The following is a 17,975-nucleotide window of genomic DNA, read 5'->3' as shown; positions in this document are numbered from 1 at the left end:
TTGTGAACACAGTAAACAACAGACAGTAAATCCATGAATTCCTCTGGATTTTGTTCCTATAATCCAACATGGATAAAGACTTAACCCATGATAGAAACGGTAGCTCAAACACAGCTAAAGAACTATAGGTTGTCTATATCGTCCATAAACAATAAGGGGCACATTTACTTAGTTCGAGTGAAGGAATAGAGGAAAAACAGTTCGAATTTCGAATGTTTTTTATTTGCTACTTCGACCATCGAATGGGCTACTTCGACCTTTGACTACGACCTTCGACTTCGAATCGAATGATTCGAACTAAAAATCATTCGACTATTCGACCATTCGATAGTCGAAGTACTGTCCCTTTAAAAAATTCTTCGACCCCCTAGTTCGCCACCTAAAACCTACCAAGGCCAATGTTAGCCTATGGGGAAGGTCCCCATAGGCTTCCTAACAATTTTCTGATCGAAGGAATATCCTTCGATCGATCGATCGATTAAAATCCTTCGAATCGTTCGATTCGAAGGATTTAATCGTTCGATCGAACGATTATTCCTTCGATCGCTCGATCGTAGGAATAGCACAAAATCCTTTGACTTCGATATTCGAAGTCGAAGGATTTTACTTCGATGGTCGAATATCGAGGGTTAATTAATTCGACCCTAGGTAAATCTGCCCCTAAATCATACATACTGTATTTTATTCAACTGAAACAATATTAGTATATATAGTAGTGGATACAGTTCATTAATATTATTAAAAAATCCCTGCCAATAGTTATCGCTGAAAATAACATAAGTACACTAGACAGCAGGTACATATCCTGTACTGTGTAATATGGGGCATGTGTATTGCTTGGTAAGGATTACACATCATGAAACATTTTAATTGTTATTTGGAATAGACTGAATTAAGTCTTTCCAGCTGTCCAAAATACCAGGTCGACTGCTAGGGGACAACCATTCACTTATAACAATAAAAAGAACAATCTTGCAGAGCATCTGAAAAAAATAAAAAACATTGTACACAAAGGGTACATGCAGCGAGTTGCACAGATATGTATGGAATGACTGACTTTGCAGCATAAAAAGCCAATGAAAACGTAAAAAGGAACACACCCACATAGCAAGAAACTAGTGATGGGATGAAGGATGAGAGTGGTATGAGGCAGGAGGAAATGAAAATGACTTGTGTGTAGTTGAATGTCTGACCTGTTAGTTGGTCGTCGCCTGCAGCAGGGGCGACGCGAATGTATGGTGTTGTAAGCTGAGTCACGATTATCGCAGCTAAGGCAAAGGAAGATGTCCAGGTCAGCATGCATGAGGAAAAGAAAAGCCAGACTGAAGCAAGGTGGACAAGAAGACTGTGAGTGTTTACCATCTCAATCTCAAGCAAAACACCACCCATTCTATTATTAGAAAGGTATATCTTTCATGCTTGCTAATATATGAAAGACAACAAAGGGGGGGGGGGAATAAAATAATATATTTGGCAGCAGTAACCCTTACTTTTACTGTATATATTAAAGAATTAATCTGCAGAATGGACCAAATGTTTGAGATTGCTGTATGAACAACATAAATCTGAAAAATAAATTGAAAAATGTATCCAGTTATACCACTAAACTCAATGACCATTAAAGGAAAACTATACCCCCAAAATGAATACTTAAACAACATACAGTTTATATCAAATTAAGTGGCATATTAAAGAATTTTACCAAACTGGTATGTTTAAGTAAATATTGCCCTTTTACATCTCTTGCCTTGAACCACTGTGTCTGTGTGCTGCCTCAGAGATCACCTGACCAGAAATACTACAACTCTAACTGTAACAGGAAGAAGTGTGGAAGCAAAAGATAATTGGCTCATGTGACCTAACATGTATGGTTTGTTTGTGTGCACCGTGAATCCTAGGATCCCAGGGGGCAGCCCTTATTTTTTAAAATGGCAATTTTCTATTTATGATTACCCAATGGCAAATACTACTAAAAAAGTATATTATTATGAAAATAGTTTATTTACATGAAGCAGGGTTTTACATATGAGCTGTTTTATGCAATATATTTTTATTGTTTGGGGGTATCGTTTTCCTTTAAATCATGTGCTGAGCTTCACATAAGTCACTATGTATGATTAGGTTCTGGTGTCATAACAAGATAGTTCATTTGCCAAATATGATAAACCTTATAGCATGTTAACTTCAGGCAACCAGGAAGAGCATGGGCCTATACCTTCAAAAAAGGTCATCCAATCAACTAGCCTATTGACTGATAGGTAAATTTAGTGCAAATGGGCATTTATATGTAATGCTATATAATGCTTAAAAAGTATACAATGTGGCCAGTGTGATTAATGATCTTCCTCTGATAATAGAATGAGACCATGGACTGAATAGATCCTGGTGTCAGCTGAATGTAACCAAAATAAATGGAACAAAGCCATGACAGAGAATAGTAAAGAAAAGCATTGTTAAACAGCATGCATCCATTTTGGTTGGAAGAAACTCTGTATTATGGGTAGAAAGTATAGTTTTTGATGCTGCTTACGTTACTCTTTTGTTTCTAAATTTGCCATTTTGACCCATCAAAGCCAACTCTTAATTATCCCTATACTTACAGAAATCTATGTCCACTTTACAACACTACTTTTAACTCTACAGCTAACTCTAGAATCAACTGACTGTAGCTGCCATTGTTTGCTTTAGGAAGAAATAATCCTAATCATCAAAAAGGTCAGCTATAACAGCTGGGAAGTGATGCAGTTAAGATGCAAAGGATCATTAAGGACAGACTTCTCCAGAAAGACTCCTCATTTACATAGAACAGCCTGGGTGCTATTAGAAATGTGGCAACAAGCGAGGGGAAATAGATCATCTACCATCTGCAGACAATTAAACGCAAAACTGCTGCTGCATAATATTTTGAAATATCCCTCTGCAATGTTCAAATAAAGTGATGCTACTGGATGCCTTCAAGTTACCGCTACGTGCTCTAAATATCTTAATGCCATTTTACTCTTTATTAATATAAATATTTATGAGCAAGGGCAATGGTTTCTAAGTCCAGATCAAGTGGGTGAGTTCCATGTGGTTTTGTCTGTGCCAGGCAAAAAGCAACACTTTTGATAGGGATAAAAAGTGTGGGGAGAGAACACATAGCTCTGAATGCTGTGCTTTGTATTCTTTCATGACACAATAAACGTTTGCCTTGCTGTTACTTTTTAATCTCATCTATGCAATACATTACACATTTCAAATTAATTCATTCTGTGCTATTCTATTCCCAAAGTTGCTTCTTGGTGCTTCTGTAACACAAATGGAAACCCATCCTACCAATCGTGCTGCTATGAACAGCATCTGAACGACTGCACCAGCATGGAACAGATTAGGGGGGAGTACTCTTCATCAGCTCTCATACCGTATCAGAATGTAAAAAGAAAGAAAACTAGCCCTGTACTTCAAAAACAATTTTCTTTACATTAAGGTGATTATAGCTGCTTGCCCACAATAGTCACGTTCAAGATGATTATTCTCTTGATTGAAATTAGATGGAAATAATTAAACGACACTATTGCTACATTCAGACAAGTGCATTTCGATCATTACCATCTTTGCAAGTAAGTCATGAATAGGATGATAGCTTTGAAGGGGGCATAAAGAATAGACATATAATATAAGGATGTATTGCAGTCATTACTTTTTACAGTTCTGAAGCACATTTCAGTTCTTCTTGTTTCTGTTACTGCTGCCTTAGTTTTGTAGTTCCCTACCAAGAGCTGGAGATTCCCTGCACTTACTATGCAAAAGGCATCCACCAATCACAGGGATGACTGCTTGACCGCAAATAGGCAGCCGCTACAGTAAATTCAATCCACTTAATGCAGAAACATCAATTAACCCCATATGATCCAGGTGTTAATGAGATTTTTTTAAGACCGGAGTTAGGTTTTTATTGACATCTTGTTTAATGTCTGACAGGGAAAACAAATACTTTTGTCCCCCTTCCTTCTCCCTGCTGTCCCTAAAGCGTTTACTGCTCAAATGCCAAGACTCTGAACAGCAACTTCTCAGCATATATAGCTTGTCTCTGTGTAATAGGGAAAGAGGAATAACTAATTATGGTTCTTTGGTATTGGATGGTGTGGACTCTGGATCAACTGAAGTTGATTCAGGAGGAATGCTTTATCTTTAGCATGCTCAATATACATGCAACGTGCTCATTGTTAAATATGCATGCAAAATTAGGTTATGCACTATTTGTTAATTTACTGTTAACCCACTTAAAGTTGGCGCTTTCTTTAAACACTGGTTGTTTTTGCATTTTACCATTCCTCTTCTATGTGCCAACCCAACAAACATAACCACATGCTATTTCACCCTTTGGCTTCTTTTACTTTTACCCTTTCAAAATGATTATGCCACAGTTATTTTACTAGGGATGCCATTTCAATTGATGGAACTCTTGATATGCTCAATATAATATTAAATCTCAATACCATCCACGATTGTATACTCGCAGATGGCATATCTAATGTCATTTGAGGACATGTTGTGGATGCAGACCATCTTTTGGTACAGTAATGTTCTAAACATTGTCCAAAATGGCAGTTAAGGGATTTTAAGCGGCTTAATTACAAATGATTTAGACAAGCTGCTAAAAATAAAAGTCATTTCAGACCCCACCCAATTATTTTAATCTGCTACAATATAAATCAAATATTTGGTTTTCCCGTTAATTTATATAAACCTCTCCTTTTTTCCTACTGACCCCAAAACTAACAACCTCGCTCATTACATTTGCCTTCAGAACATCCATACAATTCAACAGATGGAGCACATTTTGCAAGAATGCAATGTAAAAGAATGAGCCAATCATCATTATAGCTACAGCAGCACAGGCATTGATTGCTCAGCGATTCTGTAGCCACCGTTCAAGGCCAGATGGGAAACTTTCATGCAAAATGTAAGTGCAATAAAGACTCTGGAAATGTCCTGCAGTGTGAAAGTGTCCATCCCATGCTTTACAGTGTCACTGAAACATGCCCATGTATTTCCTCGTATATTATATTATTATTGTAGCATGTCGTTTGCCCATAGGACTACAATAAAGTGAAACCTTTGGTATCATTCTGCTACACCTTTTGTCTAAATTCTATTGTAGTGTTCCCAACCCAGTTACAAAATGACTACACCAAAGGCCTTAATAATATTGTTTAGAAGTATCCAGGAGATTTATTGCAGTGTGAGGAGGTTTACTATAGAGTTCTGATGCTGGATCTCTCTAATACATTACAATGATAAAAAAAATGAATTGTTTTCTGACTGAAATTATGAAAAACCTAATTAGAGAGTTTATATTTGCATACTTTGGCTCATTAGAAGCTGATATTAAGGATTTCAACTGCATTAAACAGCATTGTGGCAAACTTTCAATTTGTTTAACTTTTTTCAACTCAAAGCAGCTCAAAAATCTAAATCTTTTTCAGTATTTTATTAAAATTGGCATTAAAAAATGTCAATACTTCTTAAATACTTAAATGTGTAAATATGTTTTTAACTGTGCAGTATTCATTAGACTTAAAAATTTAACATTACTGGCTAAACACCTCACTTTCTAACCTCAGACAGAGAAGAGCTGCAGGAAAAGCATCTCATGAGCAAGTGATGGAGTCAAGAAGCTCATACGACCTTCAAAGTGCCAATCCCTTTTAGAGAAATTCCACTACCCACAAAAGTAGAGCTCAGCACCAAATGCAGTAGGTACATAAAATGTGTAGTTTTTTAAAAGAAAAAAGCTAACATTCAATTCCAACTACACAAAAATACAATCCAATTTCATGAGAACTTTTGCACAGCCCTTCTCCATGTAGGAATCTGGGAAACAGCTGTGAAAAAAAACGTGCCCATAATTGTTAGTGAACTTCATTCAAAAAATGTTTGTTAGCTATCGGCTATTTTACTTCCATGTCAAGTGGTCCAAGTGTTGTTTGCAAGTGAGAGTTGTTTGCTGTCTGGTATCTGTGACCTGTAGCATATGCCTTGGGATCATCAGTGCTCCTGCCGTAGTCACTGATTACTAAGTTGTATTTCAGCAACTGTTGAATACTAATTCAACCCTGCCTAGATTTTTGAATGATCTGGTCTCAGATGTTATGGATTTCCTTTACTTTATGCCTATACATTGGCTTATATAGAACCTTATTTTCTATAGACATCCACTGGGTATCTCTTTTTTATATTTGAAATAAAAATTCACTGTTCATCTTCTGTCATCTCTATCATGTTGCACATTTATAGATAATTCCTTTTTAAACTGCACACAAAGCACGGATACGCTATAACAGTCGCAAAGAGGCCAGCTGCAACTTTTTACAATTTACAATGATTTGATGTGTAATCAGGGCCGGACTGGGAGTAAAAAGCAGCCCGGGCAAAAAAATCAAAGCAGCCCTCATGTAAACACACAATAGTTTTGTACTCATTCACACATATATTGGGGTAAAACTGCAAAAATTATGTACATAAAGAGCTGCCTTTCTCGCTTAACTGTAATTAATGTAAAATATTAGTTATTCATTTATTATTATTATGTTACAGTACAGTAAAATATTCTTTACCGGCACCGCACCAATCTAGTGTGTCCTTATTAACTATTTTGTTGATTTGCCATTTATTATACGCTGAACGTCTTATTTAATAATGACAAGGATTCAATAGTTTACCATTACAGTAGGTGGTACATTACTTCTTTTAATATGCAAGTGATACTCAGAAACCTGCAGCCTGCATGTATACCTGCAGCCTTGTGCCTTTATATGGTCACAGAACCCCTCAGTGACTTCTAATATCCTTATCATTTACAGTAGGGGGTACATTATCCCTTATAATACATGAGTGATACTCAGAGTTCCCTGTATAACTCAGCCTGCAGCCTTGTGCCTTTATATGGTCACAGAACCCCTCAGTGACTTCTAATATCCTTATCATTTACAGTAGGGGGTACATTATCCCTTATAATACATGAGTAATACTCAGAGTTCCCTGTATAACTCAGCCTGCAGCCTTGTGCCTTTATATGGTCACAGAACAACCCCTCAGTGACTTCTATTATCCTTATCATTTACAGTAGGGGGTACATTATCCCTTATAATACATGAGTATTTTGACACTAGTCATAATAAAACATATAATTCAATGGTGCAGAACCACATTATTTAATCAAAATATCACATTAATTCACCTTCAAGCTGGACTTGTGTCACAACACACACCAAAATTCAAATACTATGTCAGCGTTTACTGTGACAGACCAGAAAAATAGCACCATGTTTAGGGGCCTGGATGCAGTATGGGAGCAGACTTACTGTTCTTTGCTCCTCTTCTGCCCAGCTACCTCGTTCCTTAGTTTGTGCAGAAAGTTTGTGCTTGCTTCCCGACTCCGCCCCCGACTCCGCCCCCATGCTCCGTGCAGCAGATCTGCACACACAGGCTGTCTAGTGTTGTGCCTGGTTTTTTTTTTGCACAGCAACCGAGGGAGGGAGGAAGGTACCTCGGAGCAGCCCACTATCATAAAAAATTGAGCGGCCCGTCGGGCATTTGCCCGAACGGGTACATTGCCAGTCCGGGCCTGTGTGTAATAGACTTGGACATAGCAGGTCAGAAGCTAAGCACAGAAGGGAACTTTTGAAGTGAATCCCCAAAAAGTAAAGCATGCTTCATAAGGATAAATAAACTTCAAACACAATTCCCTTGTCAAGATTGATTACCCCTGCCAGAAATGCAGAGACATTAACTAAAGGGATGTGGTCAGGGGCGAAATTGCTACTACATTGCTATAATAACAGGTATCAGTAAAATAATGCAAAATTTCTGTAAACGAATCGCTTATTGGGCCTCAAAAACCACAAGATCTTGTTATGTGAATTGATTGGAAATTTTTCAATATTATCCTAGATTTTCTGTAAATAAGCAAATTAATGGAAATTTCGGAATCAGAGAAAATAAAATAAGCATAATGATTGTACCTTATGAGGTCTTCATTCAGTAAAACACAAATGTACAGGACAAAGTATATGAACAAATTGCATTTAATACATTTTTGTCTTAAATATCAGCAATAAATGTTTGGAAAAGCCCCTGAAAGAACACAATATGTGGTTAAAATATTGCCCTTGGAGCCTGCATCTTTATATCCACTGAACAAATCAGATCTATAAAGGAAATGTGGTTCAGTTTAAAGCAGGTTCTCCTTATGGGGCATCATGCTGACAAATTCATTAAATGAGGGCTCCTGCTGAGCGTTCTGGCCTCTTTACACTTAAAAAAAGCACTTTGTATATGAATGTATTTAAAAATGAAGCACAAGTGCATAAACAATATGGTGTAGGATGTTACTGTAAAAATTGCAGAATGAACAGTTGTTTTTAGCATACCTTTGGTGGCTATCCTGACACAGTCTATCTTGGTTTCCTGGAACAGAGAAAGAAAATAAGGTTATTTACAACCCGTTATGTGGAACTTATAATATGCTTAAGATGTCCTTACATCTTTTGCACGACGGGCCATGTAAGCTATTGCATCCTTTCAACTTTGCCTGAAGGATTGGATCAAAATAGAATCATAAATACTGAGAGTTGATGGTTTTCAGTAGAATTCTTAGGTCTCAAAGTAAAGACTCACCAGTTTAGAAGACTCACCCTGAGCCTTCAGCTAAAGGAGCGGATAACCGTATAGAAAAAATGCTGAGCAGGCACTTCCAAAGACCAATCTTCCAGGCAGACTTGTCAGTAAAAAAGTATTTTTATTTCAGTGCACTAGGATACAGCCTTACGCGTTTTGTATCAATAGGATACTTAATCAGCCTATGATTATGTATCCTATTGATATGAAACGCGTAAGGCTGTATCCTAGTGCACTGAAATAAAAATAATTTTTAACTGACAAGTCTGCCTGGTCTTTGGAAGTGCCTGCTCAGCATTTTTTCTGAAGGAAAGTCCGGGAACTTTTCAGTTCGTCATCTGCTGATACACCATATGCCATACAGACATGTTTTATTTCTAACCTCCCAATCTACAAACTGATATCCTTAGCATAAGGATATTAGTCGGGATTGTTGGGCTGCTATACATAGTATACATAACTGTATTTCTGATAATTTTATCTGTGTATATATCAAATCAGAGGCAAGCTGCTCTGGGGGACCAGTTTACTACAAGGGATGGTTTCATTTGCCACTTTTGTACTATTTTTCAAAGATTTTATCAGAGAGTTTTCTCTAGAGAATGCAGACAAATATTTATAGTTTAAAATAATAGGTATCAATATTAACAGGCTAATTTTGTTTCCAGTATCTTTCCTCAGCTGCATATGTTCTGTATCAATTTGATTTGTATGGTTTAAAGTAAAAATCAAATAAAATATTTCATACATAAAAATAATAGGTAGAGTACAAAAACAATTAAATCAAATAAACTCAAATTCCAATGAGAAAAAAAAGTTAGGCTGATGAATTAATCTTTTTGATAACAAAGGTTTGCAAAAAAAAAAATACTGGATCGATGAATTTTTCTTTAAAATTAGGAAAATGTGAATAAATGTGGACACGTTTGAATATATAAGGTTTACACATTTAAAATAATAGTTAATCTGCCCCTAAAAGTGCTAATGTCCTTTTATGGTAAGCAGGTACATTTTATGTTAAAATAAAATAACAAACGTTAAAATAAAACCCAATAAATACAGACCCAATGGTTTATTTCTGCTACTTCGTGCTTGAACACAACGGTGAAGCAGATCGACCTTGAAAAACTTCTTTTTTTTTTTAATCAGTGAGTGAATTACAATGCAAAATACCATGTCAGAGAAGTGAAGTAAACCTAAATCAATGGGGTTTCAGAATCCTTCATTGTCACTATGCTGCACAGTAAAGGCCATTATGGAATCTGGCAGAAACATTTCCAAGCTGTCAGCAAACAGCCATACCTTATCAGGATCTGTAGTGCGCCTGAAAAACGGAGCAATGAGTTAGCCGCTGCTAAACTCCATTTGCTTGATGTCTTGTGAATTTTGTAATTATCTCCTGATTAAACATGGACTATGAGTAAAAAGGTAATTTAAGGCAAGAGGTAAGTGTAAGGGACAATTTTTTTCCTATATATAACATTTTATGATTATTTAAATGTTCTCCCATTGAGATTTAGAGATTTATTTTGGCCACTCTAAGCAAAAAATCAGTTCAATTCAATCTGACTCCTATTTGATTCACTGGGGGATCACAACTGATTTGTAGTCAAATCAGTGAGATTCACAATCTGTAAATCAGTACAAACTAAACGGTGCGTGAATTGTTTATCAGTCTGCACCACTGAATTAATGCATCACAACAAATACATTAGAAATGAAAAGAAAAATGTGTTTATACTTTAGGAACAGCCAGAAAAGCTGTAGAACAGTAGACTCTCTGAACACATTTTAATTAAACGAGCAGAAAAGAAACTACAATCTCGTCATCTGACTCCCCAATTCACAAGCTCAGTAGGTGACAAAGTCTACTAATTTCAACCTTTGCTTATTATCCTGAGAACAAACTAACACATACAAGGTGCCCAGCAGAGCACATCATTTAACTTTACTCACTGCTGTCTGGAATTGACAAAAGCAACACCTGTTAGACATCTTACCCCATTTGCTCTGCTAGCTGCTTGAAAATAAATACTGTAGCTTTTATGCGGAAGAAGTGGAGTGTTCCAGTAACCGTTGTAGGTTCTATTATCTCCAATGGTGAATAACAGGGAGGACAGCAGGCTGCTGGGTGGGAATTCTGCAGCAAAATAGTACTGGGAGTTCAGCAGTGAAGAGTTCTGATAGTGGACGGGGATTGGATAACACTTCGACATTTCTGTCGTCTTTTTGGTTCTTCGAGGACGTTCTTCTTCAACCACGACCTGATAAACACTGAAACAAATGACAAAGTTATATACCATACAGAAACACAAAGAACTAAACCGTCACATCCAGATGAAAGTGAGTAATTTTAAACGAATGGTAGGGCTACAGTACATGGGATGTGTTTTTGTAAGCAATAAATTTGGTGCAGACGGTATATGACCCCTTTATTAGGATCATCCTCCCTCTCTTTGCCAATGCTTGCAGCACTTCTTATTATAGAAAGTGGGAAGCTGCATCTAGTTATCTAGTTATTATTAATTATTACAGTTCGATTTTATCTCAACATTTTCTGCTGCAAATCAGCTCGGTTTTTTTACGCTTATTTATTATTATATTTTCCCAGATTTTCAAGATTTTTTTAGATTTTTTAATCCAATTTTCAAGATTTTTTCGATTTTTTACCAGAAAACTCAGTTTTCTTTTGTTTTTTGCCCTGAAAACTCAGAGAACTTTGGGGGAATTGCACGAAACCCAGCGCACATCAAAATATCATTGTGACTTCTCCCATTGACTTACAGTATATGCAACCTCGACAAGTCTGAGATGCCGGATTTTCTGATTCAAACCTTTCCATCCTCAGGTTTTAATAAATTACGAAAAATTCAGATTTTATAAAAAAAAAAAAAAATCATGGATTTTTCGTCATTTTTGCATTCAGAGTTTAGTAAATAACTCCCTAAGTGTCATGTTGCTCACTTGTCTGTAAGTGGGAAAAACACAACTGCATGTCAGGGGGACTGTCATTTTTTGCTTCTGTGCAATAGTAAAGATTCAAACATCTTTAGTCTAAAGCTAATTATGCTTGGCTCTACAATCAACTTAGGGGGCTCTTAGATATTCTAGCAGCCACAGGACCAAAAAGAATTTGCAAATTGGTTAAGACATAAAGGAGGATTAGTGAGGGCACTGTAATACACTTTATAATCAATATGTTTTCATTTAGCAGAAAGCACCCTTTAATAGGTTATTGCATTAGGATATCCAACCAGTTCCCACAAATATTTACAAAACTTTAATGCAATTACCATTTATCATACCCTGCTGAAATATCCTTAATATGTCTGGAGGGTGCCCCCTCTTTAAATTGAACAGTTGCATACCCCCTCATACTGTATAGGGGAGCACACATATTAGGGTAGTGCCAGTCTGATTAATAAATTACTTTGGATTCAAAAAGATTGCCTTTATAAGTCAGCCAATATAAAACATGGTTTGGCTTGTGGTCAGAAAGATGAAAATATATCCATATATCCATTCAGAATTGGATGGAGTACCCTGGTATCTGACTCAAGGGCCCACCGCCCAGAAGGGCCCACCACCCAGCTGCTCCCCCAGCCAAAGCCACTCCCACTCTGCACTACTTACTTTGCTGTTAAAAGTTAAAGATGAATGTGCACTCCACTGTGGAATGCATGACAGCAGAGCAGGGAGTAGTGGTGGCTGGTTTGCAGGGGAGGGCCCAAAAGGGTTGGACCCACCAACCCGGTGCGCAATCCATTTTCCCTTTCCTATATTAAAAACACAACCATTCAACAAGCCTTCCTGTGTTCAAATAAAAATTCACAATAAATAAAGTTATTATTATATACAAGACATTCAGAAAGAATTCAAAAACATTCTGACTTTTTCAGTGCAGCTTGTTTAAATTTAAACACTATGTGGCAGATGTATTAAGGGTCGAATATCAAGGGTTAATTAACCCTCGATATTCGACTGGCGAATTAAAATCCTTCGGATATCGAAGTCGAAGGATTTTGCGCAATCTTGTTATCAAGCGATTGAAGGAATAATCGTTCGATCGACTGATTAAATCCTTAGAATCGAACGATTCGAAGGATTTTAATCCATCGATCGAAGGATTATCCTTCGATCAGAAAAAACTTGGAAAGCCTATGGGGACCTTCCCCATAGGCTAACATGGACTTCGGTAGCTTTTAGGCGGCGAACTAGGGGGTCGAAGTTTTTTCTTAAAGAGAGAGTACTTCGACTATCGAATGGTCAAATATTCGAACGATTTTTAGTTCGAAACGTTCGATTCAAAGTCGTAGTCGAAGTTCGAAGTAGCCCATTCGATGGTTGAAAGTAGCCAAAAAAACACTTCAAAATTCGAAGTTTTTTTTCTTCTATTCCTTCACTCGAACTTAGTGAATGGGCCCCTGAGTCTACAACTATTGTACACAATGTTGATTAATATTTGAATTGATTACGACTTTTGTCTTTACAGCTCCCTGTGCCCATATTTTAAAGGAACCCAGTTTGGAAGAAGAAGCAAATAAATGCAATGATTAACCATACGCAGGTCTGCTCTTAAGTCACCTGAATTTTAGCTGTTACAAATATATATACCTGTAAGTTTTCCAACATGCTACTAACTTTCTTCTGTATAGTGGCACTTATTGTCATTGTGCCAGTGGTAAATAACATTAGTTCTTACACTGGTCTTAGAACTCTGAGATCATGCTTATACCTTTTATATTTTATTTCTTATTTTTACTATTTCTTATAAGCCAATAATAAATCTCATAAAAATTATTCAGGTGAACGGGAGTTTTTTGGGTTTTTTTTATAGAACGACTTCATTCCTTTTTTTAACAAGGTTTGTTCAGACAATTTATGTAAAATATGAATAAATGAGCTGTAGCAATCTCTAATGTAAAGCAAGAAACTACCATAGTTAAGTGGTCACACAATGCATCTTTGGTTTGTTATTATACATCTCATTAGGTTATTGAAGTCAAATTTGGAAGAGCCTTAAAAGAACAATACAGATGTAGAATGTCTCTTGGAAACTATTTCAGGTGAAAAGTAATTATCTAAGGTACTTGCACAGGGGGAAAAGTAATTATCCTAGGTACTCAAACAGGAAAAAAAAATATAAATTGAAAACGCTGCTCGGGAAATGCATTAAATCATGTAATGCATGTTTCAAATGAACATTTAATCAGGTTTTACAATCCAGTATTAAGAGAGAAATTGTACTCTTCAGACAAGAAACACTTTAACATTTTAGTCCAACGTGATGAAGCTCTTTATTTATTTTCCTACAAAAAGGCCATAAAACAACTAAGGATCTGAAAAGTCAGTCTTGAGTTGCCCTGGCGACTTCAAGCAGCCACCAAAGCAACAGAAGACAGAGCAAGGAGATGAAACAGAAGGCAGAGCAAGGAGATCATCTGACCAGAGGCCATTCCTTTAGACTAGAGAAAATGAACTTTTATTTGAATGTGCGTAGGTGGCTCTTCACAGTGAGGACAGTGAGGTTGTGGAATGCATATGTTTTATATGGCATATGAAAGCAACTACGTTCAAACAAAAACCTCCAGTCAGTGGTGTCATGCACCTGTGGGCTATTCCTATTTATCTTGTATTTATAATTTTTACATGATTAGACTGTAATCTGGCTACCAATCTTGCTACAGGCCTTAGAGGCAATGGTGCCAATCTGTCTGCTATATCTAACCTTTCTATGTAGAAGCTCCATCCCCTAGTGTAAGTATTGCCTGTCCAAGCGTTGACTATAATTCAGATTTACAGTCCAGAACAGGTATTAGAATGAAATCCTGTTTCTGGGGGAAGGAGTTTGGAAAGGCAAAGGATATATTAGGGAGAATGTTCTTAGAGAGAAGTGTGTGTGTTTCTGGGTGAGACTGGGACAATGGGTCCTAAAATCCATCATGGCAATTTTAAAAATCCTTAAAGGAGAAGGAAACCCCCAGGGCGCTAAACCCCTCCCCCCCTCCCCTGTGCTGCCCCCCCTCCCTCCTCCCCCCTGGCCTACCTGTCCCCCTGGGCAAATGCCCCTAACTTTTTACTCACCCCTCTGCGCAGGTCCTGTCCACGGAGTTTGCAGTCGCCATCTTCTCCCACGCGCGTCTTCTTCCTGCTCTGATCGGCGTTTTCTGGCGCATGCGCAGTAGGAACAGGTACCGGTACGGCTCTACTGCGCATGCGCCGAATGTCACGAAGTTTTCCGATTTCACTTCGTGACATTCGGCGCATGCGCAGTAGAGCCGTACCGGTACCTGTTCCTACTGCGCATGCGCCAGAAAACGCCGATCAGAGCAGGAAGAAGACGCGCGTGGGAGAAGATGGCGACTGCGAACTCCGTGGACAGGACCTGCGCAGAGGGGTGAGTAAAAAGTTAGGGGCATTTGCCCAGGGAAACAGGTAGGCCAGGGGGGAGGAGGGAGGGGGGGCAGCACAGGGGAGGGGGGGAGGGGTTTAGCGCCCTGGGGGTTTCCTTCTCCTTTAAAGAAATTGTTCAGGGTAAAAATAAAAACTAAGTAAATAGGCTGTGCAAAATAAAAAATGTTTCTAATATAGTTAGTTAGCCAAAAATGTAATCAATTGCAAACTCACTCAACAGTTATGTCCCATGTGGCCCCCTTCAAGTCACTTAGTAATTCAGGGTTAGAGAGTAGGAAATAGTGTTCTGTTCTGATAGACATCCAGTCACTCCAGCCTTTATAGATAACATTTTTGGCTAACTAACTATATTAGGAACATTTTTTATCAGAGGTTTCCGATTTTTTTTTTGCTAGAATTGTTTAGAAAACTTGAATTTTAGAGGTTTTCAAAGTATTCGTATTTTTGTAGTGCATTATTCAGTGCTTTTTTTCATTCATACTTTTTTATATTCAGATATTTTCATAAATTAAATGACATTCATGGTTTTAGAGGTTGCAAGTTTAGTCAGGGGTTCCAAACCCCACTAAAATTTGACCTTCTGAGCAACCTGGAGGCGCAATGAGATCAAGGACAACAAAATACCAGCTTTTTGGTGGTTGGCTAGACACAGGCTGTGGGACACTCCGGCTAGTTGAATTTCTGAGCATATCTTAAAAATGGCATTTTATGCTTATTGCTAAGTACAATTACTTATTCTTTACTAACATATATATTAGTAAAGTATATGTAATTTTATTCAGCAATAAGACCTCCAAAAGTTCCCTTGCCACATAAATATAACATTTATGGCTGGGGGTTGTGTTGGCTGTTACTATTAGTTCCTCTTGTGTATCATAAGACCAATTAGTTTTAAATAATGAAAAATGACTTGAGATAATTTCTACTGTACTGTGACCTTTATTCTAAAAAAACAAGTTTGGCAAACCAGACAGCCTTCAAAGAAAATGCTAGATACAATAAGTACTATACGGAAAGTTTATATCTTGGTTATGTCTTGCCAGAATGAAAGACTACCTTGATATTTAAAACATGTGATTTCAGTATGTATATTTATAACTAGGTCTTCTAACATTATTTGAGATTGCTTTTTATATTGTGACATTTTTATAATTTAAACTCATTTGATCTGTGAGAATGTTTAGAATATACAAAGATCTACATTTTTCCTAAAAAGGTCAAAGCTTCAGTGACAAAAAAGATTCCCAGAGTCAGGTAGGTAAAGCAGTTAAGTGGGATGTTATCATTAGGAATTATTATAATTATTCTGCAGTGTAGTACGATAAATGGGTATATACATTAAAAATACAAATAAACATACAAACAACTAAACACCGATACAAGAAGTACAGAGAGCCCTGCCCAAAAGAGCTTACAATCTTGAAAAGTTTAAGCTAGAGACTCTCTGGTTCTTTAGTAATCATAGATTTAACAAATGTTTTTACAGTCAGAACAGCAATGCTATGAAATTGTAGCAGCTGATACAGTAGATATAGTGATGAGCAAATCTGTCGATAAAATTCATTAAATGGGAAATGCATTGAAGTCTATAGGCGACAAAACTTTTTTTTTTACGTGCAACAAATTTTTACGCACACAATTTATTTTCTCACTTCAAATGTTTTAAAGTCAAAGGGTGTTTTTTCTCATGGCAACTTTTTCTTGTCTCAGCGGCAACTTTGTCTCGGAGACTTTTTTTGTCGCAGGTAATTCTTCGCTGCAAAATTTTTCCCAGTTTTGAAAAAATATTTGCAGATGGCGAAATGCAGTATTGCACCGCAAATCTATCCTGGCAAAAAGAATTAACTTATCACTAAGTAGATATAATGATGGCTTTTAAAACCTTCACATGCCCTGCAATTCTTTTGAGGAAGTGAGAATATAAGATAAATGGGAATAGTACTGGTTTCATTGCTGTTCTAGAGTCAGTTACCACTTCTGTGATTTACTAGGACAGCTCCATATTCAGTTTTGCAAGGTGAACTTATGCCAATCTCAAATTCAAGATTTTGCTTTAAGGAACCATGAAACATTATATCTTAACACATTTTATGACCCATTGCATTAAAATCTTGATCTTATACCTCTATTCAAATAATAATGCTATAAATGGTAATTCGGCATGATTTTTACATTCTTTGCTCCATTTCCACTATTTAAATGCCCAGAAAAAAAGCATTTTATCCAGTGCATCTCTCAATCAGGAGGAATCTTCCAGAGGTCAGGTGAGCATTTTTGTAAAAAGCTCCAGTGTACTTATCACTGGTGAAGCTTTTCATAATCTTTTGTTAGACTCTTTGATGTATCTTTTCTGAAATGATTGTGAAAGAGAAGATAGTCTCCCTGGAACTTACATTAGTATCTAATAATCCTCAAATGCTTATCTGTTCTGGGGAAAACACTAGACAACTTCAACGCTGACATACAGTATTTTACCCAAAGTGCTGTTTGAGTTTAATATTTGTCGCAGAATGGAACATCTTCAAGACTCTATGCATTTTTTTTTAAAGGGTTATTTTGAATTTTGTTTACTTTTGCTTGTATTTTTTAACAGTAACTCTTACACAAAACATGTATGTGTAAATGTACAGTATGTATTTACCAAGATTTACCAGACCAGACCCTCTAGACATTTTGGGGACCTGAAAAATAATTTGCTGTGGGCCCAGTAATATCTAGTTACGCCACTGACAAAATTGCTTCAGAAGATCTAGTTACAAACATATGATAAGTTACAGTGCACAGTTAAACACAAGATTCATCAATAATCATTTGCCAAACAGAATATGAGAGTAATCAAAATAACCATTTAATGCTAAAATTATGTTAAAATTAATTAAGGTAAATTTGAATACCTAAGG

General features: G+C 36.9%; 1 protein-coding gene across 19 annotated transcripts in view; it reads right to left on the bottom strand.

Annotated features, from left to right (window-relative positions):
- The window catches only part of LOC108695247 (receptor-type tyrosine-protein phosphatase mu), a 474,538-nt gene that overhangs the window by 150,796 nt on the left and 305,767 nt on the right, over positions 1–17,975 (bottom strand). For 12 of the 19 annotated variants that reach the window (XM_041567789.1, XM_041567790.1, XM_041567791.1 and 9 more), the window contains exons 12-14: positions 10,662–10,935; positions 8,415–8,451; positions 1,194–1,268 (exon numbers count right to left, since the gene is read on the bottom strand). In XM_041567789.1, coding sequence (XP_041423723.1) covers positions 1,194–1,268; positions 8,415–8,451; positions 10,662–10,935 — 386 coding nt within the window. The remainder of the gene's footprint in view (positions 1–1,193; positions 1,269–8,414; positions 8,452–10,661; positions 10,936–17,975) is intronic. The other 7 variants (XM_041567793.1, XM_041567796.1, XM_041567804.1 and 4 more) reach the window with 1 other exon arrangement.

This window comes from Xenopus laevis, chromosome 6S, assembly GCF_017654675.1.
Source record: "Xenopus laevis strain J_2021 chromosome 6S, Xenopus_laevis_v10.1, whole genome shotgun sequence".
In the NCBI taxonomy this organism is placed as follows: Eukaryota; Metazoa; Chordata; class Amphibia; order Anura; family Pipidae; genus Xenopus; species Xenopus laevis.
The sequence above is the reverse complement of the archived record's forward strand: the minus strand, read 5'-3'. Positions and strand labels throughout refer to the sequence as shown.